At 42.7% G+C, this 26,474-nt stretch overlaps 2 protein-coding genes across 2 annotated transcripts; one reads left to right on the top strand and one right to left on the bottom strand.

Annotated features, from left to right (window-relative positions):
* Positions 1-1,786: 1,786 nt before the first annotated feature.
* Positions 1,787-5,711, top strand: LOC116400702 (putative ferric-chelate reductase 1). Its single transcript, XM_031878659.1, has 5 exons — positions 1,787-1,914; positions 2,380-2,456; positions 3,852-3,949; positions 4,229-4,313; positions 4,449-5,711. The coding sequence occupies exons 1-5, from the start codon at positions 1,851-1,853 to the stop codon at positions 4,491-4,493; spliced, it is 369 nt and encodes a 122-aa protein (XP_031734519.1). The 5' UTR covers positions 1,787-1,850; the 3' UTR covers positions 4,494-5,711.
* A 3,448-nt stretch (positions 5,712-9,159) lies between these two features.
* Positions 9,160-26,429, bottom strand: agla (amylo-alpha-1, 6-glucosidase, 4-alpha-glucanotransferase a). The gene is made up of 22 exons (XM_031878671.1): positions 25,997-26,429; positions 25,357-25,458; positions 24,129-24,284; positions 22,519-22,669; positions 22,182-22,306; positions 21,984-22,096; positions 21,683-21,817; positions 18,159-18,289; positions 16,669-16,805; positions 14,875-15,008; positions 14,579-14,754; positions 13,894-13,996; positions 13,506-13,629; positions 13,172-13,273; positions 12,916-13,027; positions 12,516-12,651; positions 12,236-12,348; positions 11,538-11,749; positions 11,145-11,242; positions 10,870-10,957; positions 9,681-9,814; positions 9,160-9,589 (listed from the first exon to the last, which is right to left on the bottom strand). Exons 1-22 carry the CDS (start codon positions 26,312-26,314, stop codon positions 9,472-9,474), a joined length of 3,018 nt encoding a protein of 1,005 aa, XP_031734531.1. The 5' UTR covers positions 26,315-26,429; the 3' UTR covers positions 9,160-9,471.
* Positions 26,430-26,474: the final 45 nt, after the last annotated feature.

Genomic DNA, 26,474 nt, shown 5'->3' with positions numbered 1-26,474 from the left:
TGAAGAACATGGCTCTTCATCTCCATTCGGTAGTGAGGTAATGTGTCCTTACAGTCAGGTAGCTCTGTGTCTGAAGAACATGGCTCTTCATCTCCATTCGTCAGTGAGGTAATGTGTCCTTACAGTCAGGTAGCTTTGTGTCAGAAGAACATGGCTCTTCATCTCCATTCGGTAGTGAGGTAATGTGTCCTTACAGTCAGGTAGCTTTGTGTCAGAAGAACATGGCTCTTCATCTCCATTCGGTAGTGAGGTAATGTGTCGTTACAGTCAGGTAGCTTTGTGTCAGAAGAACATGGCTCTTCATCTCCATTTGGTAGTGAGGTAATGTGTCCTTAAAGTCAGGTAGCTTTGTGTCAGAAGAACATGGCTCTTCATCTCCATTCGGTAGTAAGGTAATGTGTCGTTACTGTCAGGTATCTTTGTGCCTGAAGAACATGGCTCTTCATCTCCATTCGGTAGTGAGGTAATGTGTCGTTACTGTCAGGTATCTTTGTGTCTGAAGAACATGACTCTTCATCTCCATTCGGTAGTGAGGTAATGTGTCGTTACAGTCAGGTAGCTTTGTGTCTGAAGAACATTGCTCTTCATCTCCATTCAGTATTGAGGCAGTATTGAGGGGTGACCATGGCTCACTGGGTTAAGAGGGTTGTCTGGTAACCGCCAAGGTTCTACACTTCGACTGGGACGTGTCACATGTCGAAGTGTCCCTGAGCAATACACTGAACCCCAGGCTCCCCGGGCATCTGTCATTGGCAGCCCACTGCTCCCTATATACAGGGATGGGTCAAATACAGAGACAAATTACCCCCTTAACGGGGTCAATATAGTATGATAAATTAAATAAAAAATGAATGTGTCCGTACAGTCATTTGATTCTCTGTTTGGATTTTTGTTTTCTTTAACAAAGCAGGAATTATGGTCTGGAGAAATGTAGTGTCACGGGGCTCAATAGCATTAAGCATGTCGTACAGCCTGGTTTTCCACTCCAGAGTAGGTCTCATATCCACAGCTATAAATATAACAATCGCCGCTGTGATTGCTTTAGCCCTGTTTGAATCAGTAGGGAGTAGCTTTACGCTGCGGGCAGAGTTTGTAGCGCGTGTGCTGCTGTAGGTTATTCTGCTAAGCTAGTTTAGCGTAGTTTGCCTCCTAGAACAAACGTGGCTCACCAGAGTAGAATGTTTTTCTTCCGTGGTGTCAGACAGCAAGTTGTCTGTTACGTCGGGTGGGTTGACTTGTTGAGCGCATTATATTTCCCACAATTTAAGCTTCTGCATTTTCCAAATGCAATAGTATTATTCAAACGTATTGTTCGGTTCGTAATGCGTTCTGAACCGTGAGCCTCGTACCGAATGGTTCAATACGAATATGTGTATTGTTACACCCCTAGAAACCATGTTTTTAGGATCATCAAAATGGAACGATAGCTAATTCTATTTGTTCATTTATGTCTTTTTCTCTGAATTACCTCAATTCCCTTCACTCCTCCTCACCCTCTTGCTTCCCTGAATGTTCCCCATGTACTCCCCTCTAAATCTCCCTGACCCCACCTTCCATCCCAGAGGTGGTATTGCGTAACAGTTCAAAGGTCATGTTTAGTGGACCTCACTCTCACCCTCAGACTCCTCGACCCCTTTCTTCTCTCCTCCATCATCAGATGTCACTGAACATATTTCTGTGCATTTAACTTTTTTAAATTTGATTTCAAAATGTACCTCTCCGTCTGTCTGCTCGCCAATAACACACGCCTCTCTCATTTACCCATGTTCCCCCTCTCTGCCTGCTGCTGCTCCTCCACTCAATCTGTCTCATATTAAAATGATTCTCTCCTTGCAGTGACGGTGGAGGTGATGGAGAACAGCTCCACAGAGTTCCAGGGTTTCCTGTTACAGGCCAGAAGCAGGAAGGGACTCGGTAAGAAAAGAGCTCAAGAAACTAACTTCTTTAGAGGAACATAGAAGAGAATGTCTGTCATTTAGAGGAAATATGTACTGTCAACAATCAGATGAGCAGTGATGTAGTGTTAGCATGTGGATACTGTCAACACTAGAGACGTGGTTGCCATGGTTACCAGGTTAAGGCTTCAAGTCCCTGTTGGTGTCATTCCTGGAGGAGGAGTTATTGTGTCCTGAATGCCTGAAACTGCTTTGGGTGTCTTTGGTTTATAATATTCATCACTACTTCGCTCTTGAATGTTTGTAACAGGAAACGATTCTTTAGTTGGCTCCTGTCATCAAGAAATGAGATTTATCTTTACATGTACAGTGTTTTATAGAGTTACAACAACTGAAACTAGTTTGCATTGTGGAATAAAGGCTCAGACACATCACCAGGGGAACAGCACCAGAGTGGAACGATCTTTTTGTTTCCTTCTTGCAGCTCTGCTCTGGCCTGTGGGGAAGTTCACTAACATCAGCACCACCCTGTTTACTGCATTGCACTGTAACAACATGGAGGTATGTGTGAATATGTATTATTATCTACCAAAAACATTTCTTCTCAACTGTCTTTCCTTTCTTTTGAATAGCTTACTATGTTGTTTGGTATCAATGGAGAAGAACATTGGATAATAGTAAATAGGTGGGCTTGTATTTTAATCTTTGTGAGGACTATGAAGGCAAATCACTGTCAAAATCCGAGAGCGCAAATAAGATCCATGCGCGCGCGAAAACCAAACAGCCGCGCGCGTATTTTACTTTGATGAGCGCTTTTACATCACTCCGCGAGCAGAATTCACTCTCGCACGAGCAAAAGTCGCTCGCGAAGCTTAAACCCGCTCGCTCGAGAGTCTTTTTCCTGCTCGCTCACGAGTAGTTTTTCTCTTTGACAGTAAGTGGGCGGACCCAGTCGCCATTGTATCTCTACATCTAATTGGTTGCAATCCTCGTCTTTGGATAAACCGGATATCACTCTGACACAGACGCTAGTTCTGATAGAGGTGGTTTTCAATCGGCCACTGTCAACTTTTCAGACTGTAGAGGCTGATGAAATACAAATTATGTTAATAGCGTTGTTAAATACAATAATTAAAAATGTGTTAAAGTCAAGTTGCTCAGATTGGTTTAAATTCACTCCATCATTCTATTACAGACAATGTGTGTTTGATACTCAAACCTCTTGTGACAAACAGCTCAAAGAAACTCTTTGATCTTAATTGATTAAAACATGTGATCATATTTATTCATACTGTTGTGTTTACAGAAGAGATATAATATAGTTGTATATAATATGCGCAACAATTTGGACCTGCTCAAAGGACCACTGTTTGTATATTAACTGTTAAATCACTGACAAGTAATTAGTAGATGAAAAAGTATTCAGATCCTTCACTGCAGTAAACGTACTAACACCATACTGATGAAACAATAATCCACTACGAGTAAAATACCTGCATTCAAAACCTCAGTCAATGTATCAGCAAAATCTACTTTAAGTGCAGAAAGTAAAAGTACCCGTACAGTAAAATGTACATTATTTGCCCCTGACCTGTAGTGCAATCTGAAAATCTCCCCCGAGCGTCTGAGTCAGAGTGATATCCGGTTTATCCAAAGACGAGGATTGTAACCAATTAGATGTAGAGATACAATGGAGACTGGGCCCGCCCACTTACTGTCAAAAAGAAAAACTACTCGCGAGCGCGCAGGTAAAAGACTCGCGAGCGCGCAGGTTTAAGCTTCGCGAGCGAGCAGGTTTAAGCTTCGTGAGCGACTTGCTCGCGCGAGAGTGAATTCTGATGCGCGGCTGTTTTATTTTCACGCGCGCATGGATCTCATTTGCGCTCTCGGATTTTGACAGTGATTTGCCTTCATAGCGGACCTGTGTGTGTGTGTGTGTGTGTATTCTTTATGCAGAACTCAACTGTCAGTCAGGCATCAGGAGTCAAGAAGAAGAAAGTGCAGCTGACGTGGGAGGCGCCTAGCAACAGTAGCTATGGAGACATCTACTTCAGGTGGACAACGTTGCACTCACACACGCCTCCTTGCTGACTGCACTATTGTCTCAACCCAAAGGCCAAACTTCTGAAAGCAAGCGTCTGAAACCTTCATGAAGCTAATCATGACTGTGGCCGTCTGGTGGTCATTAGTGGTACTGCAACCTGAAGCGCTTGCATTGACTTCACATCCGTCACAGCAGAAATGATCCGAATCACCGGACCATGTCTGACTCTGAAGCACTTGTTGACCTCCCATACTATTCATTCATTAACCTAATGTTGTTGACATGGCAGTGCCACTCTGGTCCAGGACTACACGACATTCTGGGTCCAGCTGAACACCAGCACTCTGAGACTGGACAGCAACTCTGCAGCTGGAGTGAGTATGACTGACAGTAGTATTTATTCACCCATGTGCTGTAGCAGCTGACTGACTGACATTGTCTCTGCTTCATGTCAAACTCTGCTGATGGAACTGCACTGGGATGCTGACATGTCTCTCTCTCTCTCTCAGTCTAGGTCTTTTCCTCCTCAGCTCTGCTCTTCATCAATCTGCTGAGTCTGTCTGCCTACTGCTGAGACTGAGACACACACACAGACACACACACACACACCAGTGATTGTATAATATGAATAGAAGTGATTGTTATGAATGTGCAATGTGTGATTCCTGGCCAGCTGCTCTAAAGAATTAGGGATCAAATCTAAATTCAGTCATCAGTTCAAAAGTGGACATAAAGCTGCTGTTATAATCTTCATAATAATATAATAATCTGTGCCGCGCCACTGACCAGTGCTGGAAGTCACCGCGGGCTGGTGAAGCGCTGGGTCTCACCTGTGTATCGGCAGCAACAGAACATGTGCTGATCCGGTTGGGAGTCTGGGCGGTCTCCATTAAAAATACGTCTCCTGCAGCTGCATCGTGCTCTACTCCCGGCAACGGAGAGGACGAGGCGATGGTGTGAGGTGTGTTTATCTAATGCACCATGTTTGTTTCTTGGATTAAATCCTACCTCTCATGTTGGACCGAGGACAGACTGGGTGCTACAGTGACTCACTATCGCCTCTACAGGTACTCGTGATTTATTTTCTGGCCAGATGTTACACATTGCGTCTTCAAACATTGGACAAGGAGAGGCACCAGACAAACAGATGACAGCTCCTCCTACAGTCCGATCACATGACACTAAGTCAGAATAAAGCTGGAGTTGCCTTGAAGCATCAGGTTCTGTACTAATATTATTAAGTGTGACCAACATCACTATGATTGTCTTGTGATATAGCTCAAAATAAATCCACGGGCCAAATTAATCAAACTTTCATGAAACAAATAAAGTATTTTCTTAGAAATGAAATATGTGCGATTGTTAAATACAGTTCAGTTGGCGTCATCTTGTTGTGCGTTGCCTCTGTTCATGGCTAACAGAGGAGCTACTGTAGTTACTCTCCATAGTCATGTTGGTGTGGTCACTCTGCAGACTTTAAACATCTTGAACCAGTTCAATAATCCCACTGCTTTGTGTTCAGTGTGCAGTATGTTGGGTTTAAAGCTCAGTTTTAGAAGCTGTAGTTTTGTGTTAGTCTGAACTTATTATGGCCCTTTAACATGTAGTCAGTCGTGGTGATAGCTTTGTATCGATCCACAATTACCTTTTGACTCGTGTCCATAATGTGATTTTGTATCAATTGTAATTAAAGTTGTCTCCATATCTCACCAGTGAAGATGCTCATTGTTGATATGAACATTAACGTGTTACTTGTAGATATGTGTGACTGCATCACAACCTTTACTATTGACTTCTTGTCTAATTAAATTACACTATTACTTACCAAGATATAGATTTAGCCCAATTTGGTGTTGCAGAGGAAAATCCTAACAAACTTTATGAATCATATCTTATGTTGCGTCATCCTATTTTATCCTAACCAATATCACCATGGTTACCAGCAAGTATTACAGTCCCACATTCCTCTAACATGTTGTAATTACACGTCAACAGTTCAATCATTAGTGACGACGTTCACTGTAGAAATCTACAGTTGTTCTTACGTTACAGATACAAACAGCACTGACCGATGACAGAAACAGAAATGTGATCATGACAAGGACAGAATCTTAACTAATAAACTTCTTCCAAAAGCTGCAGTCAGGACCCCGAGGTCACCGAGTGCCTGGATGGACTCACAGTAGATGAGACAGGTACTGGTCTAGACCTGAGCCGGTTCTACCAGCACCTACACTCCTCAGGAGCTCAGAGACAGAGCTGTGATGCAGAACAGCATGCACCTTCATTGATTTATTATAGTTAACATATGTTTAATAATAGGACGAGTGCTTCCACATGTGAGCTTCGGACCCTCTGGTGACCTCTCAAATACTATGATTCCTGATAAGATCCACATCTGATTAAGTTAGTCAATTTATACTACTTAGATACTCCTGAGAGGAGGAAACAGTTTATTCAGCATTGCTTTGTTATAGCAGCTGTACCACTACGCACACAGAGAAGACAACGTCACAGAGCACAGACACACATGCACGTCACAGAGGAAGGGCGTGTACATGCTTTATCCAGTAGATCCTTTCATACGCTTTAATAAGACTAACATACAGTTTCAATTCACAGCGCTTTGTGCTGCTCTACATGCATGGACGGTATTATTGGAGACGTGACATTGCTGTTAAATCAGCCATCAAGACACATGCTGGTTCTCCATCGGCCCTGCTGGCCAACAACATAAGTAGAACCCTAAGTGATGACAGCTGCTCTGTATTGTAATTATGTTGAATACCTGTTTAATGAGTGCTATCGCTTGGTTTAGACCAGTGATCTTACACTTCAACAGAGAAACAGGAGCTCAGCTTCAGTAGGACATGTTAGTCAATGCTTTAGTGACTTTGCCCAGAGTGAGGACTTCAGGTGTTGTGAGTCCATTGAGGCTGGAGAGGAGATGCTCTGCTGTTCTACAACACCAGGGTTAGAGCAGTGACACTGGACTAACATATCCAAGAGTTACATACACACAGTGACCTCTCTTAGAGGAACAGCTGCTCACTATATCCCTCATTTGAGAGAAACGCTGATGTGTCATTAACGTCTACAGCTCTAAAACATCTACAGCATGCTTGGACAGGAAACTGCTCTACAAACACAGACATTGCACAACATTAATACACACTTGAATTATATATTATTTAACAACATCATAAGGCTTGAAGGGAAAATGGGTAACAGCTGTGTAGGGTATTTATTGTGTATAGAGGCACCAGGTGGAGGCTTCAGGATGCTTTAGAGAGGATCCTCCTCTGTTGCTCTCACTCAGGTCTCTTCCTCTTTTCTCCCTGTTAAAGGGTTTTTTGGGGAGTTCTTCCTGTTCTGATGTGAGGCTCCTGGGACAGAGGATGTCAGATGTGTACAGATTGTTCAGCCCTCTGAGGAGAACTTGTAATTTGTGATTTTGGGCTACAGAAATAAATTGAATTGAATTTATGGAACAGAGCATTCAAACAGCTGACAGAATTGGTACACTGGTGCTCCAGCTTGTGACTGTATAATGAAACATGTTCCATGAGGACAGGTTGGGCTGTACGAGGCACAGCGACATGTTATGGACATGTTTTCATGCCAATTTCAGCACCTGCCAGTTTGGGTTAGACTACTGGCTAAGGGTCAAACTGCTTCAGTGTATAATGAGTGACATCATCACATGTGGCAGCATGGTCAGTGGCTCTTGGTAAGGGGTTTGGGTTAGAATAAGTATTTTTGTTATATAGTGAAGAAGGCTACGTTACGTATGTGACGTATTTGTAGAATAAAATAATACGTCAACAGTGGTCTCCTGAGTGAGAGTCCTGTGTTTACACTGCATCACCTAGTTTCCTCCTTGACTCCCACCATAACTACGGACACAGAGCGTCACAGTTTCAAGTGGAGGGCCACTGACCAAGCTGCCGTATTTGACAACAAGCTGGATATTCAGAACTGATCACCACAGATGTCTGGGGTCATTCTAAATATTACTGAACATTTGTTCTTTCAGAGTTTTGGATATGACAATCATCACATGCTGAGAGGTTTGAAAAACATCTCCCAATGTCCACTTCATGGACAGACGGATTGTTTGTTCCGAGCTTTCGGTGCGTTTGATTAAATATAAGTTTGTAATTACTTCTAACACACAGTTGCATTATGCATTGGATGTGTTGTAACTCCGTTATGTTGTTAATTCTGTATGCATGACACCTAGCACACTTCTGTCCATCCTGATAGAGGATCCTCCTCTGTTGCGCTCCCTCAGGTCTCCTCCTCTTTTCTCCCCGTTAAAGGTTTATTTGGGGAGTTCTTCCTGTTCTGATGTGAGGCTCCTGGGACAGAGGATGTCAGATGTGTACAGATTGTTCAGCCCTCTGAGGAGAACTTGTAATGTGATTTTGGGCTATACTAAATTAATTGAATTGAAAGTATAAAGTCTGACTGGTAAATGCAGATTTGAAGACAAACTGTCCCGTCGTACAAAGATGGACATCCTCAGCCACGTGCTTTGTTCTCCACCTAAAAGCTTTGTAGATTGTTCAGGTCAGGAATATGGAAAGTATTGTTGATACAGTACACTTTAGTTTACCAGCAGTGAAGATTGAAGAACACAATCACACATCAGCTCAGGAGTTGCTACAAGTTTTAAATGATGGCTCAGCCTGGAAGTATGCTGCACGTATGTCATCATGGAGAGAGTAAAGATGAGGTTTCTATATCAGCTAGAACAGCTCATCAGTCCAGGGGATTAACTTGCTTTAAGGGTGCTGAATTCCAAATCCAGAGCATATCTATGACTGAGGGTTTGCCTCCACGCAGCTCTCAACATAGCAGCGTAGCTTATGGTTGCCGTAGTGAAGCGGAGTGCGTGCACCAGAAGATGCACGTCGAGTGGTGGTGGCTGATGCTCGTGCATCTGTGAATGTTTGTAACTTGGTGGGCACGATCAGAGACGTGACTCACAAATCGTCCCCAGATAAAAGCACGATTCACAAGTGTAAGGACAACACACACAAGGCCAGTTTGTTTGAGACGCTATAGAAACAGGAGGTTACATCACACACCTCATCCTCTGCTCAGGTACACATCACTCCTTCTTTACATCGCTAATAGCCATTTGCTGATCTGAATTTGGAATTTAGCAGCGTGAATTTGCAGACATTCCCAAAGGTACAAACACAGGGAGCGGTGAGCTGGCAGAGCTGTTTATTGTGAATGAGGATAGTTGGAGGCCGGCAGTGCACAGGGCAACATTCAGATGAATGCACTGTGAGCCGGAGGGAGGACTGAGGTGCAGTGATCACACCTCCGGTTCTGTCAAATATCTATTGTGAATACGTGTAGTTTGAAGCCTGTGAATCACTATCAACCACAACAACAGTGAAGTGCATCTGAGCATTGACAGCTCAGTGGTTCTGTGTGGTTCTACTCAGAGCTAGCTATGTGTTAATGACCTCCAATGAGTTCTGCTTCAGGGAGTAAGACTGCATCACATCAGGGGGTCTAGAGGTCATAGAGGATCTCCAGAACCGTGGCCAGGGACCAGGCCTGGGTCTCACAGCTGAACGAGCAGTACTGGCCGTTCTCATTGGTCAGCTCTGGCAGACCCTTCCATGGAGACCTAAGAAGGCACAACACACCAAGAGTGAAAAGGCATTTTTCCATTTATTGATGTTGTCATGTGAAACCAAGCAGAGCAGAAGCAGTCCTACCTCTCCAGGTGGGTGTAATGTCGTGACAGGACGTTCTTCACCAGCGTGGCTGTTCTAGCGTAGGTTTCTTCTCCCAGCTTCTTGGCAAAGTAGAGCTTAGCACGCAGGAAGTAGCCTACCGGCCACAGCCACTCCTACACACACACAACAGTATGTTATGAGCAGCGGGAAGAGTTGAGATATTCTAATGGTGCTGCACCAACATTAAAGGAAACATCCTGTCAACACCATCTCAGTCACATCTTCATCTACATGTCAGGAACACCCACGTTTAAACGCTCACTTCCATATCTTTCAACCTGGATCCTATTTTCTTTGTTTAAGTGACTTTTGGGGACAGTATTGAGAGAGAACGCTGCAGATTACAATGTAATGTTTGAGTGCAGCCAATGTACGTCATCTAAAAGTGCTATTAAGGAAGGTAAAGAAAAACAGTTCTTTATAGTAATCTGAGCCTTTAAGTGACAGAAACAAACCCTTTAGCAGCTGCCGGTTACATGTTATCCCTCAACACTGGACCAACTTTAAGAATCCCCTATTAGTCACAACTAGGATTACTGCCTCGCTGTGTATGCCTCCAACAAGCAGTCATGTTGCAGTTTACATCCATGTCTGTCCAAAATGTCAGAACCAGGGTCCAGTAGGACGGGTGTTGAATCACAGAAATATGAACAAATAGATCTGCACACCAAATAGCTCCCATTTATGGATTTAACTGCTGTAACATTTGGAGCAGCAGGCTCATCCTCCTGTCCAAAATGTCATCACTTCATCGTTTCATCCCAGAAAACATCTTTGTAAAATTGTCCTAACTAGCATATCAGTTCTTCAGTTATGATTGTGAGGTCACAGTGACCTTTGAACTCCAAAATCGAATCAGTTCATCCGTGAGTCCAGATGGACATCTGTGGCGGTTTGAAGAGAATACCTCCAGGCGTTCCTGAGGTATCGCATTCATGAGAATGGAGCGGACGGACGCACGGACAACCCGACACCCAAACACATGGTGTTTTAATAATACATTTGTAGCATGACATTTTTGAACAGCTGACTATAAACTATAGTTCAAGTTGAAGATGTATGGCTATTTGTGAAACAGAGTTTACTTCAGCTACCTGATCCTGGTCGTCTAGAACAAAGACAAACTCTTCTTATGATTGCTCTGTTATTCAGGGTGTGTCTCACTCACTGGTCCTTGGTGGTAGTTGAAGCCTTTTGCCAGGTTGTAGTTGTCGTTGTCCAGAGCGTTGTCATAGACACCACAGTACACCATGTCACTAGGACAACACAAACACGATATCAGTATGAGACGGGATATAGAAACAGAAGAACTACTAATCCTCCCGTAAACTTGTCATTAAGCATTCCTTTAAGCTGTTTTTACATTTACAAGCAGGAATGAATGCAGTCGTTCTACCACGTCGTTCAAAAGAATTCTTGACAGTATGAAGATATGTATATTACTCAGGGTCAAGTGTCTTCATTCCCAGCGGTCCCAGGAGTTTCTCCTCAGCCACCTCGAGAGCCTCCCAGGCTCTTTCCACTGTGAACAGCTCTGGAGACTTTAAAAACAGAGATGGTGTGAACCGGCCAATCGTCTCTACGTGATCTAGTCACTCAACAGACCTGTTAGCCAACTAGAAAAGTGCCTTCAGTAGAGGTCCTTCAGTCATTAATGTGCACAAAAAATATTAGGCTGAAGGTTCCGAATAGTGTGCGAGATTAGACCGTGGACAGACAGACAGATGCACGTAAGAGACACACACATGCAACCACACGCATGATCTCCCCACAGGCTTATGCCTGATGCCCATAAATAAAGTTACAGATTATTCAGGTGTCAGCATGTCTCCTTACCACCACCATGGCAATAGTGAAGTTGGGTCTCAGCTGGTAGTCACACCAGGGGCTGGAGGCTCCATAGCTGTCCTTATAGATGCCTTTTTTGTGCACCAGGTCAGGATGCTTTTCATTGGGATCATGTGGGTTGCCAGACACCCAGTAACCTGGCTCAAAGGACTGCTGGAGCTGCTGGTTCCACTGGGAGTACGAGATTAACACTTTTTTACCTGGAACACAATGGAAAGTGTTCATTACACATCAGTGCTGTAATTCAGAATGAGTGAAGGAGACCTTTCTGTATCTGAAAATAAAGGTAAATAGTAAAAATGGTAAATGACGTGCAAGCATGCATGCGCACAAATAAACATGTTTACGGACTGGTAAACAAATGTTTCACATTTCCCCGCTTCCCGGCTTGAAATTTGTATTCAACTAGCGCTGTTGCGTCACCCAGGACCGCCACAGCTCCACTGAAGATCCACCTCTTTGCCCATTTTTAGGGTTAGGCAGTGTCGTCGCTGCCAAGATGGCGACGGCCGGAGCTTCACAAGGCTCTTAACAAACAAGACTACGTTCGTATCTCATACAGTCTGTGATCTTGCCAAAGAACACTTCTACATGCAGACTGGAGAAGTCGCTCTACCTCCTGAGCCACAGCTGCCCATTGAGTCAGAGAGTGTGTGTGTGTGTGTGTGTGTGTGTGTGTGTCATACCATCTCGGTGTACTTTGGCTCCATCGTAAGGGAACAGTCCTTTGGCATGTAGCTCCACAACCCAGCGAACAGCTGACTTACTGAGACCAACTATTTCCACTGCGGCTCCATCTCTGGACACAAAAGGTGACAGACAACAAATTATATTCAATTATTTTCCTGATTAATATAACATTAAAAAAACATCATAAAACAGTGAAAAACAAACGTACTCGATGACGTAGAACTGAGGAAAACATTCTAACAGAAAATGGCTGTGTGTGATCAGTGTGTGTATTACCTTGGAGTTGCAGGCATGCCTTTGTTCTTCGCTTTGTCACTCTCTCCCATTTTGTCCATCCATGTGCCACAGTTAAATCGGTTTCCTCCCGTCACGAAACCTGTGGCTGGATCCACTTTAGCAAACACGTTGAACCCTGGAAAGAAAGGCAGGAGCTCCGCAATACTGTAGTTGGTGTTGAAGGACAGTTAGAAAAGCTGCTGGTGTTAACTTTCCCCTGTGGCATTGGGCTCTGTGCATTATCGCTTCCAACTGGAATAGAGTGTGGATTGGGAAAAGTGCATTCATGGGATACTAGACTGATGCTGAGCCTAAATTGTAGTAAGAATGGAAGCACAAGAGTGTTTGTTCAAATGTTATAGGTCTGCAGACACGGAGGGTATCATACACACTGTCCTACCTTCATCTCTCATGTGCATGTCTATTTTGGGTCCAGCATTTCTCTCTCTGTAGGAAATTCCCTCTAGGTGGCGCTGCAGAGCCTCCTGGATCACATCATACAGAGGCTGCTCCTGCAACACACACATGAATATATACCGTGTATCTATATGTGTGTGTGTGTGTGTGTGTGTGTGTGTGTGTGTGTGTGTGTGTGTGTGTGTGAGTGTGAGTGTGAGTGAGAGAGAGAGAGAGAGAGAGTGTAATGTTCTACATACCACCTCTCCAGGTGTCATAGGCTCACAGTCATCAGTAGGGTACATGCGTGTGACAGGACAGTGAAGGATTTCATGGCCTTGAGGAACGTGGGTCGCATAGTCCTGAGAAAAAGCAAACAGTTAGAATAACTAAGCAACAAAGTACAACATGATATTAGCTCATATATCTATGCAAAAATGCATAACTTTCCATAACCGTTTATTTGAATTATTAGGTTAATGAACACAGCCACACTCCTACTCTAACTTATTTTAGGGTAGAGTTGGGTTAAATGTATCGACGCTCCTTTAAATTGATCTTGACATGAATTTCTAAATGACAGTGTCCTCATACCTGGACGCACTGCAGCCACCACCACACAGCATCGCGACAGTTGTATCTTGCACAGCGACCCTCACCCAGCAGGTTGGGGATCAAACCGTGACGCAACGTTCCCGCAAAGGCCAGGATGATGTTACTACGGAGACCAGAGGACAGAATGGTTCATGGTAGTGTTTAGTTACAGAAGGGCAGGCCGCCAGAGCAGCTTTAAATAAAACACAAACGTAAATGTAGTCTCCCAGAGAGTACACACACATGCATACTGTACATACCGAGCCTCAGAGTGTGTGTGTGTGTACTCCCAGTTAGTACACACACACATGCATACTGTACGTACCGAGCCTCAGAGTGTGTGTGTGTGTACTCCCAGTTAGTACACACACATGCATACTGTACGTACCGAGCCTCAGTGTGTCTTCCAGTGAGCAGCATCAGTCCTCTGAGAGCGATGAACGTGTCTCTGCCCCAGCAACGGAAAATCCCAGAAGAGAAATGAGGGAGACCTAAAGAACATCAGTTATTGCATCAGTAGATTCAGCCAAGGCCTGTCCACCTACTATATCAAACATGATAAATATTTGATGAGTAACTGCCCCGTAAACTAAATCTGGTGAATCAGTGTTGAGGACTCCTACGCTGTGAAGAGAGTGTGTAGATAAGTTCTTTCATTTTTCCCATTTTGCAACTCGCCACTTAGCTAGCTAACGTTAGCTTGCTAATTCCAACATGGTGACAATTCTCTGACATCAGGCAACTGATAACAGACAGTCCCTCAAATGCCATATCGCTATCTTCCAAGCTACAGGCGCTGTCATATATGTTGATGCTGCATCAAGACTGTCATACAGAAGTGGGAGTGATTATATCTCTCACCCCATGCCCACTGTTTTGCATTAGTCCAAAGTGTGCAGTGGTAAGACTTAGCACAGACCCGGGGATGAAGGTACACTTTAATTTCATCTACATCTCACACTGCTGATTAAAAAATATGAAATAATAAATGAATTCTTAAAGTTTAAACTTTCAGTTTACGTAGTCTTAATTTCATCCATAGAGCCACCATTAAGCATCTGTTGCTAGGCTACCTGCAGCCAATGAGACGCAGCACTGCTCCTTCTGGCCTGTGATTGGACTGATGCGATAGGGAACGTCCTCCATTTGTGTGGAAAGGGGAGGGAGGGCGGGTAACTGTCCGACACCACACATCTGAACTGAACCCAGCGCCAGGTAATGAACAAAGCTGGAGCCGTTCTGGATGAAACTGTTTGGAAAAGGAGACAGGAAGTGTGCTGGTTCACAATTTCACTTAATGCAACAAGTCAGTCAGTAAAATTCATAGTTTTAGATTTGAATTTCAGATCTGAAGAAAGCAATTTCCTACCTGGACATGAGTTTGTAAGCTGCGTCCAGGGCTGTAGTGTAGGTTGAGACCAAGATGGCATCAAAGTAACAGGGGATGAGGTAGCGTGGGATGTGCTTCAAGTAGTCAAACATAGCTCCCAACCACTGACCCACCTGCAGACACACAGTGACACAATCAATACTCTTTCAGAGTCCACTTCAGGACTGTGAACACTCATCAGAACTAAGAAGTCAACACCCACTGCCTCGCTACGTTAACTAATTCAGTGCTGATCATTTGGTAGCATTAGTCCAACAACCCTTCACCCATGTTATGCTAGAGAAATGTAATGAAGTACTTGAGTACAAATCAAATTCTTACAGATATGGGACTCAAAGAATATTGACGTCCTCCTTCTTATTCATACTGTCCCACCCTGCTCACATATTAGCCTCTATGACGATGGAGCAGCAGGAACAGGTGTGTGGCTCTGAAGCAGGGGTCACCAACCTTTTTTTAAACTGAGAGCTACTTCAAGGGTACCGAGTAGTACGAAGGGCTACTTATTTGATACAAACTTCCTGAATAACAAAGTTGCACAGATCACCTTTTAATAATAATATATGTGAAGAGACTGTCTGATCACATGTCAGTTAATTATTCCTCACAATAATTATTAAGAATGATTTCCACAACAATGATGGTATAGCTACACATATATATTGAAACATGCACCTTTTATTTCTGTTAATCTGTTTCAACATTTGAAAGTCAGAGGTATCACATCTGTGATATTTTTGTATCATCACATGATCAAAGCCGGTTACTTTTGCACATAGCGCCTGCTGGTAAATGATCCAGTGGTAATGTAGACATTTTGCGAAGTCTGGGTCACCTTTGCATTGCGCAATGAAGCCTGCATCCCGGCCCGTCATCGCGGGAGCCCCGTCTGTTGTCGCCGACACCAGCTTTTCCAATGGTACCTTTGTCTCCACGAAGAAACTAGTAAACAGTCTCGTCTATAGCCGAGTGGGGGATCCAACCCTCCGAGGCACGCGAGCGTCTTTGGGCCCCCGCGTTCAAACCTCTAGTCTGGGCCTTTTCGGGCGGATTGCGTTGCCTCGCCTCTACCCCCGCCACCCCTGAGTTGTTGCCCCGCGGCCTGTTCCGAGGATTTACGGACCTGATGAAGGGGCGCACTCGCGGCGCGCGTCTGGCGCCAACGGGAAGCGCCCGCCATTCGGAACCTGAAAACCTAGTGCGGCGGCCTCGTCCTGGCTGTCCACCGTGCGCCTCCAGGTACCCAACTCCCTTATGACAAGAAATATTGTCATTTTAAAATCTACACTAATGCAAGCGTTTTCGATTAAAAATGAACAGCAACTAAAATTTTAGACGGAGCTCCATGGTGACTAGTGCTATTTTTAGAACATGCCTTGCGGGCGACTCACGTGGTCCCTGTGGGCGACAGGGTGCCGGCGGGCACCGTGTTGGCTACCTCTGGTCTAAAGGCTCAGCTCACACAGCTCTCAGATGATTCTCTGTTACTCCGTCTGCTGTCTGGCCATGCAAGTTTCAATATTATGAGAGATTGATGCTTGGAGCTTGTTCAATGTTCTGGCTGTGATAAAGTGGATAAAGTGGCTTGTGTCGGCATAGAGCAGCAGCACCCTTGATTCTTGGGGTTCTTTGAGCACCAGAATACTCCCTTCACCTTCATTGTACTGGAATCTCAGCAGAAATATCACTTAAAACCAAATCTATCTGAATGATTAGATACCAGTAGAAATGTAATTTGGGTGAAGTGGCTGTGTGAGGCTGTGTAAGCCTGACCTGTGCCAGAGGTCCCTCTCTGCCTATCAGCCGGTTGGACACAAAGTCTATCAGCCAGTCCCCTTGTCTGAGGTTAGCACACACAGGATGGCCAAGGTCATTGTTGGGACGGAGATCAGCCAGCACTGACATCAGACCTGCAGAGACACAACAGCAACTACAGTAACACTCCTGTCATATTGGGCCAGTTATGTGAGGAAATACCAACGTCAAATATCAGTGAAACAAAACAAGCATGCCAAGAGGTTTGGTCCTCCTTCAACTGCCTTGAAGTGAAAGTGCTCTATTTCTAATTGAGAAAACAACAAACAGTGTGTGCAGTTATGTTTCTTTTCTTGTTGCTTTAGAATATGTAAAGAAACTCCCTTTAACAACTTAATGACTTGTTGCAAGTTATCTTCCTTCATCTTTGCTGCATGTTCAGCATAATCACAAAGCAAGAGTGTGTGTGGAGTGTGCGCAGGCACAGGACTATTAATGCTTTGCAAACAAGCAAGAAGTCTTGAGTATAATAAATAGTCTTTAATATCACACTAACGCATTTCAGCTGAATGCTTTTATTCAGCAATGATGTGTCAGTATGGATTCACATTACTCTATGTGTGTGTTTGTACTTCAGGAGTCTGAAGAAGAGCCAAATCACTGCAGCTATGTTGGAGGTAGAGGTGCAACGTGTACACGGTATAGAGAGTACAGAAATGAGTATTGGGCCATGGTACAATATAACGCTGTCATGATGTGTTCAAATGTAATCTTGTCAATTTTAGTTTTTGGTGAGAAACTTCAACAAATAATGTTACAGCAATATGAAATAGATATAATGAGCTGTTTAACGTCCTAACACCGGCTCTAAGCAGCTTATAATAAGTCATTAAAACTACTTATGACAAGATCTGTATTAATCAGAGCAAGTTGTTAAATACAATACAATCATTTATTTCCTATTAAGATAACATTTAGAACAGTTGTCAGTTTGTATTGACTTCGGGATGGTTGAAATGATGCCATGATTTTGCCATAGCAGTGCTCTACCCCTTCAGAAGCATTTATAGTGACATCTTAGGAACAAGGAATATACTGTGATATTAACCTTTACAGTTCAAAAATGATACATTGATTGAGATTTTATATATATATATATATAAAATCTCAATCAATGTATCATTTTTGAACTGTAAAGGTTAGTATCACAGTATATTCCTTGTTCCTAAATATCTTGTTCCTAAGATATTTATATATATATATTTATATATATATTTATATATATATATTTATATTTATATATATATATTTATATTTATATTTTAGGCCATACCACAGCCCTTGTTGGAGGCAGCTAGCTTAATGAAGCCTTTGTTCTCTGACTGATCTTAACACCAACACAAAGCTACAAAGAATGTTGTGATGTTCTGTCTTTAGCACTTGCTCAGTTTTTGAGTATAGTATAGCTTGTTTCAGTACACTGTGAACTAGAAACTATGTATAACTACCTTGTAGTCCAGCATATTTGAGGCTGTCCCATCCTGGGATACTGTAACAGCCTCCACCGTCTTCTTGTTCTTCTGAGTCACAGCGAAACAGCAGGACATTTAGATCTGCTAGCGTCAGCTTGGACATTAGCCTGTGGATCACACACAGCTTTCAAATAAACAGTTCATACGTCATGTTTTACCAAATGAGATAATGTACATAGGTGCTGTTGTTTTCATATCAACATCTATCATCTTGGGGTGGCCCGTGGTATAGTGGTTAAAACGGTTTACCTCACAGCAAGAGCTCGGTGTGGGGTTTGCATGTTCTCCCTGTGTTGGTGTGGGTGTACCCTGCCTGTGCCTTGTGTCCACTGGGATCGGCTTAATAAGCAGGGATCATTTCATTGGTCAACACTACACCAGTCATTCTATTGGTTGGGAATTTTGGGCCAGATTATTGCACAACAAATCGGAGAGACAGAGAAGCAGCCTGATTGTCAGGAGAAGGGCTGAAGCTGGAGTGCAGGAAATCTGTGCAAGCAGCAATATATCTGAGTGCAAGCATACAGCTTCAGTGGAAGCAGACCAAATCCAAGCACACAGTTTGAGCAGAAGGGTCGCAAATCCAGGTCCAAGTAGGGTCTATTGGAGTAAGTGGACAGGCTTCTAAGGGGACCATTACAAAATGCAAACGGGAAATCAACATTCCCTCTAAATGAAAGACAACACTCTTGATTAAAGATAGGAAATAAGTTCGGGACAAAAACTTATGTCTCATTAGGGCATGACCCCATACACTCATGTATGGGGTCATATCAGGCTCAATATTAATGAATGCACATAGAAGAATTCATAAATGCATTTTGTGATTTATATATAAATTACTCAATATTTTTCAATGCAAAAAAAAAAATTGTGGCAAAGGGTGGGAACCTGGGAAAGGGGTGGAAAGGAATCTGTAGGAAACGACTCCACAGCTAGCTTTGGCAAAATGGTCCAAACATCTGCCTTCTGCACCCCAGACAGGTGTTGAAACAGCAAAACGTTGACAGATAAGTCTGTAAGGATCCCTAAAACAAAGCCATACAGCATCTGGATTGAAGTTACATCCACATTAGAGGAAAGACCATGATCGCGATGGACCATGATGGAGAGATAGCTCTTGCTACTACTGACAGTGGCATGTGAGTGGCACCGCAGTGGCAAGCCTTTGAAAGCATTGACACAATTCGCTCAGCTGTCATATTACCAATCTATCAAAGTAATACAGGCTGATCATGTCTCCTCTGACAAAATAGTGAGCTGAACAAAGTGCGTTAACGTTTTACTGTCACTGTATGTACCCAGCGTTAGTGAACGTTAGCGGTTTCTCTGCTAATGAGTCTGGCATACTGGGTATAATAACATTCTGTTTGGCTTTCAGTCAGAGTTGAGGGTAGCAGCACTACACACACACAGCTAACGTTAACATTCGTAAACACTAGCATTAGCCAGCTGTCATATTACTACTATATCAAACTAACACAGGGTGGTCTTGTCTTTTCTGACATAATAGTTCATTGTAACATCAACACTGCAAGCCAAGGCATTGATTCCTTATGACAACTTTAAGTAAATAAGTTAGCTACTTGCCAACTTCACTTAGCTAATGTCTAATAGCATCGTGTATGCCTTCAACATAGATGTAACCTACAATCCAGTTGCTTTATCCTTTTGTTTGTTGATTTTTTGGGGGATCTCTACAGACTTATCTGCCCACATTTGATTGTTCCACCACTTGGGGGGAGTTGCACATGTCAAATGCTTGGACCATCAAAGTTTAGGATGTCTCCTCCTTTCACTTTCCACCCCGTTTCCTACCTGAGAATGACGTGAGAGTATACCCACGTGGGGGCACACATGTGATTGGTTGAAAATGGAGGAGATATCTGATTGGCTACAAATAATTCCCGTTGAACAAAGTGCATTTGTGACTCGAAAGACCTACACACAAATGCAGTGAATGTTCAAAGTTTGTATATAACTTAAACAACATCCAAATATGTTTTTGATGAAAATTTGTGGAGTTCTATTACCTGTTACCACTCCGACTGCCCACCCGCGGCCGTTGGAGTGTTAATTGTACATCTGTGTTATGTAAACAACTGCCATTTATAGGTAGGCACTGATGTCACATCTTTTTGGAAAGCTAAGATTCTTGTAATTCGATTTATGCAAACCATTTCAAGATACAGTCACAACAGCAGGTACACTCAACGCCTCTGTCAGACCAGCAACCCACAAACCAATCCAGTAAAATATTTAGTCCACAACATATTATTACGTCCATAAATACCCACGGACTGATGTTGCATCATTTCATATTAGCCGGCAGATATGCCTAACCATCTATGTATTTTCAAAAGTAACTTCAGTTTGCATGTAAACAGAGACACTCTCTGGATCTCAAAATGGCGGCTGCACTCTTGCCTTTAGATTGACACCTCACTTGACCCAATAGGAGCTTCCATATCCGGTCCACAGCCTAGAATAGCCAACGAGAGTCCGTGTTGAACGAAAGTGCCTGCCCCTCTTCTTTCGTGTAAAGCTCGAGCCAATTGCAACCGCTCGTTCTGATGACTGACGCTTCGTATAGCCAATGAAATTTCGAAAACAAGGATATGCAGCTTCAGGGGTTAGATTTAGAGGCAGAACGTGGAAGTCACCTGCGTAACTGCGAGTCAGGTCGCTGTGTCCGTGAGTTAAAATCAAAGTGTGGTTTTTGAGAGTTTCTGAGAATTTAGGAAAGTGAATAATGGTGAAATAACTTATAGATAACTGTATTTAGACATGAATAAGCTTTAGTTAGAATTATGAATACACATTTCAACACAGCCTAGGCATGTCACCATGGGTCCCCAAATGTCCTTTTTTGGAAAGCGCCTGGAGCCCTAAAGCGCCCTTAGTAAAACGTGTAAAATATTAATTTTCTGTGGTGTTATCAAATTTGAACCTGGACTAGGTAAGGCTTCATGCTGTGGTCCCATTGTGTTTTCCAGCTAATAAGTCCCAGCTATAGTCATCTGCAGGCATTTGTTTGCAAATAAATATTCAGGCGGAAATAAAAACCTTCTACTTCAATGTGTTCAAACTTATATTACTCAATGCCAGTAGCACTTACAGTGATTCTCACTGTTAGGGAAGAAACTTCAGAGTGTTACCTTTCAAAAGAGACCAGAACCATGCATGTACTCCAAATGGTTCAAGAACAGCTTTCAGTTTACTTTGGGTGTGCGTTGGATAGGTGTTTTAGGCTCATTTTACTGGAGTGGTAACAGGTTAACAAGAAATATTTGAGTGTGCATCAGAAATATATTTGCGAATCAATGTTATGTGGATATTGTTTACATTTATATATAATGATAAATATTTTTGTGTGCATTGAGAAAATATTTTGGTGGAGAGTCATTTACATAATACAAAATACATTTGTGAATCCTTCTATGTGGATTCATTAATATTGATATTAATCTGACCCCATGTGTGTGAGCATGTGTACTCACTGTGCCAGCGGTTTCTGCAGTGCTTCTGGTGAGTTTTCATCTGCTACACTGCCTCTCCTGTATTTTGGGCTGAACTGTGACAGATAATACCTCAGCACCCCCACCAACTTTTGGGCCTTGGGGTCCAAACTAACCCTGTGAGGAAGAGAGAGTGAAAACGTATGACTAACAACTGATCCAAATGCAGGATGCTAATAAATTAGCTTTTGATCAACCATGGAAAGAATGATAAATGTGTCTTGCGATGTGTCTTCAATGATGATGTGAATACTGTACTGATGTGATGGTGTGTGTTGTTTACCTAAAGGCAATGATGCTGCCAGGCGTCAACTTCTGAAAGGTGATTTCCTGCACGAACTCTGATGGACCTTTAGATGTCACTTCAGCTTGTTTTACCACTGTACTCTCCTGTAACTATATAAAATATAATTATTTTATTGATATGCTCATTCATTGCAAAAATGACCGTGATACTTAAAGTGATCATAGCGATATTTACCGATATATGCTCCTTTATTTCCACGGTGTATTCTGGCATGCCGTTGATGCAGTTGTCATCCTTCTTGTAACTCTCTGAAGGCCTTTCCACTGTCCTTGCCTCCAGCACCACTTCCTCAATCTTCCCTTGAGAGAGAGACGGAGAGAGATACTCTCAGCATTGGTAGAATTTGTTGTAAACTAACTCTTTGACAAAATCATGAACGAGTTGAGGAACAGATATAGTGTAAGAAAGTGCAAGACACACACACACGCATACTACAAAGATGATGCAACAACAATACCTACAAATACATGTTTGATTTCTGATATAAAAGGTGATGATGTTATCGTCATACCAGGTATGAACATGGGTGGGACGTTGGTGTCGTACTGGTGGGTTTTAGGGTTCTGGAAGGCTGTCCTGCACACTGCCACCACCGACTGGTGAGTGCTGGGACAGTGTCGAGTAACTGCAACAATATCTGCATCAACCTGGTCTACAAACACCTGGAGAGGACAATGATTAGAGATTAAACTTGGACACGTTGTTCACTGATAAGTGATTTCTAATGGCGGAGACACTGAATTCATTGATGTATGTAAAGTCGACAGATGTTATTCATTCCCTAGGGTACTTTGTGGAGAACCTTTTCTGACTTCAGTAAAGGTGTGCATTGGACAGAATATTCAGAGCTCGACTGGGTGACAGACTTCAGCTGTTCTGCTTTACACAAAGATGTACTCGTATGACTCAAAGTAAAGGCCCTATTGATTAACTCCATCCAAAGAGGAAGCTCAGGATGAGACTTGTTTTCCACCCAAATACTTCTTTCTGTCCAAGTACGACTTACAGTTTAGAGGATTAAAGCTTGCAGCTTTTCAAGTATATCAGCTCTTTAGGTAATACAGTTCAACTTTCAACTCTAACAGCTTTAAATCCAGTGTTAGAAGTGCAGTGCCATGCATGTGTGCTTTAAGATTTCAGTATTTTCGACAATGCTTTGTAATTCATTTCAGCTGTCAGCATTCAAACGCATATTGTGCAGAAAATGCCTTTTCTAGTTTAGTGTACTGTTCAGCTGTGAAATTAGAAAGTTCATCACTTGGCTGTCAAGCCAAAACCGAGCACAGCCCACCAGCTGGCTTCTGCTATGTCTTTCTGTTTATTTGCTGGATTTGGGGTTTCTCAACCATAAGAAAGGTAGTGCAAAAACACAGGGCATTCAACACCAAAGAGCTCAACAGATATCAAAACTTCTTTCCTCTTTTTTAAACACCTAAATCAGATTGCAAATTGAGCTGTTGTTTCATTATATTAACACACACATGGGAACTACATTATTAGTCCAGTAATGTAACTTGAACTTTTGCAAAAAAAAAATTTTTAAAAATTGCAAAAGCTATTTTACTTGTATTGCACCCTTAAAGGTATCTATCCCTTTGTGACATACACAACGTGTAAATGAATAAACCGAAGGGAAAATCTTGAAATCTGGGAAATTCTAAATGGCCCCCATCCACCCTTGTGACAATAAATATTTCATATTTCTGTTCTGTTGCATTTGAAAAAAATACTTTTAATTGATGGTTAGAATAAGATCAAATCTGGGCAGAACAAAACTCGATGTGGGTAGATTAAGACCAGATGTGGGTAGATTAAGACCAGATGTGGGTAGAATAAGACCTATTTGCATCAAGTAAAAAAATATGTCATGATCAAATCTAACAAGCACAACAATGTTGTAATGCGTAATGCTTGTGCGGTCACTGAAACATTCCTTCAAAGACGTTTTTGGTAGAATCACATTCAGACGATTTTCAAAACTTTACCTTCATACAATTCTGAAGGACTTCTTTCTCTCTTTCAGGACATATTGAGGATACAAAATCCATTGAGTTTGTTTTTGTTGCCATTTGTGCGAGGTCGACCCACATATTTAGGTAAAATGTCTGGACTACATGGTACCTGCATGAATCCCTGAGAAGCCAGTTCCTGGTGCAGCTTGTTGAGTGCCAGTTTCCCAGCTATGATGCCAGTCTGGAATCCAACCTCACCAGTGGAGGTGGGGGGCGCTGAGGGGCTCCACTTGGGGTAGAAACGCTCCTCCTTCACCACAGAGATCTACACACACACACACACACACACACACACACACACACACACACACACACTTGTCTGATACTCTACTACTGATTCATTATTTGTTCCAGTTTTAGCAAGTTGAGCAGGTGAGTGTATTGTATGTATAAGATACCCCCTATACATAACTTTTTTAGAAAATAATTGCTTTCAAATGTTCAGTGAGTGAAAGGAAACTCACAGAATGAGGGTGAAATGATGGTTTGCTGTGTTATACGGCTGCTGTTTGTGAGAACGTGTCCTGCAAGAGGATATAATTGCCCACTTGAAGAAAAACAAAATGTTATGAGTTTGAAATGTATGGAGGAAACTGTTGGTGCTGTGTTTTTATGCCATGAAAGATGTTCCATCATGTACCTTCCAATATGAAGATCAAATCAAGGGAAATCAGAAGGGATTGATGTGCTGTGTCAAAGGGTTAACTAGAGAGCCATCTTCAGATGCCTTCATCAAACAGATGGTTTCTGTAATCATCCGTCCCTCACAACAACTGTAGCTGAAGTGAAGCGCTTGTCAACAGTGTTTTGATATCAGTGGTCTCTGTTATGCGTCGGGCTGTACTATCAAAACTATCTGATTGGCTGGAGAGTTGGATAGCGTGCGAACATCTGATTGGATCTAAGCTCATCACTCTCCCAGGTTGTCACAAGAAAGAATAGTAGGAGAGAAGTCCTAGCTTGCATATTTTCAGTTAGACTGGTCAACAGAACCCCTGTGCCCCCAAACACACATCTGTAACGATCTACACGATTGACATGGGTCCTGCTTTCAAGTAGGAAGATACCGTAAATTAGGATTAGAATGGAAAAATCACATCCTGGATCGATAGGACACGTGAGCCCTCTAGCTCTACATCTTACATTAACCATATTGTTTTAATAATTGCAATAACTAAGCCAATATTGGGGAATTTGTTTCATAAACACCCAAAACAAGCCATAAATATGGTTAAAAGCTATGAAATACTGTTGAGCCAAAATGATGTTAATCACTTGTAAGTCGTGTGTGTGTGTGTGTGTGTGTGTGTGTGTGTGTGTGTGTGTTTGTAAATGACCTGATGTGGCACTAATTCATCATATCCTCTGGTGGAACCAGTAGCACAGCAGGCCATGGACACCATAGCAGAGCTGGGGAGGGAGTCCAGAGCTGAACGCAGCTGTATCACAAAGAGAGGCGCACACAGCCATTACTGTACACACTTGACATCTGGACAGATGTGCTGGAACATCAGGGCTGCACGCTTATGGCCAAGATGATACTCATGATTGTTGAAATCAATATTTAGAGCACAATTATGTATCCCGATCATTCATTGATGTTAGGGACAAACTATTTTCCTTTCGCTTCCACATTTTTTACAGAACAGCGCACTGCTTTCACTCTCACGTCATGATCTCTGATTACATCAGGGGTTCTTCCCCTGAAGTGCATTTGCATTATTCTAGTAATATACAGTATATAAGGGTTATATTTTAGCCATTAAGTCATTACATCAGTTAAGAATAGAGAAAGTAAAAACAGAAGAACTAGAATTACACATATTTCAGGAATCATGGGAACTTAATCAAGTAAGGGAACAACAATTAAGGGAAACATTCAAAATGTTCACATAAAAAAGAGAATGCAAATGAAAGCAAATGGTTATGAACATCTTCAATCAAGCCCATCCTGACGTGACCCTGACAGAGACTCACCTGTATGGGACACTCGTTGTCATGGGTTACATCAAGTAACATGGCGTGTGCGATGGCGGGCATCAGTGGCCGGAGACTGGGCTGAACAAACGCTCCGACTGGCTCGCCCCCATAACGGTGGACCAGCCGGCCCTCTTCATGGCTGTCACCAGCTGACATGGCCTCTAAAAAAGAAAGATAATGGTTCTTTCTCATTTCCCAATTTTCTGTGCCTCCTTGATTCCTTTCCTCGCCTCGCGTCGTAGTCCCGCCCACGCGAGATGCGAGCGGAGGAGGCAAAAAGAGACCAGAGGAGAGAGGAGTCAAGGCAGCAGGCATTTAACAAATGAGACATCCTTGAATTAAATAGGAGGTATAGCAGCTGTTCATTGTTTAGTTATACTATATACAGTTGTGTGAAAAAGTGTTTGCCCCCTTCCTGATTTCTTATTTTTTTTTGCATGTTTGTCACACTTAAATGTTTCAGATCATCAAACAA

The sequence above is a fragment of the Anarrhichthys ocellatus genome, unplaced genomic scaffold (genome assembly GCF_004355925.1).
Source record: "Anarrhichthys ocellatus isolate YVR2014 unplaced genomic scaffold, GSC_Weel_1.0 scaffold192, whole genome shotgun sequence".
Classification (NCBI taxonomy): Eukaryota; Metazoa; Chordata; class Actinopteri; order Perciformes; family Anarhichadidae; genus Anarrhichthys; species Anarrhichthys ocellatus.
Note: the sequence above shows the minus strand (reverse complement) of the source record. Positions and strands in the feature narration are given on the sequence as shown.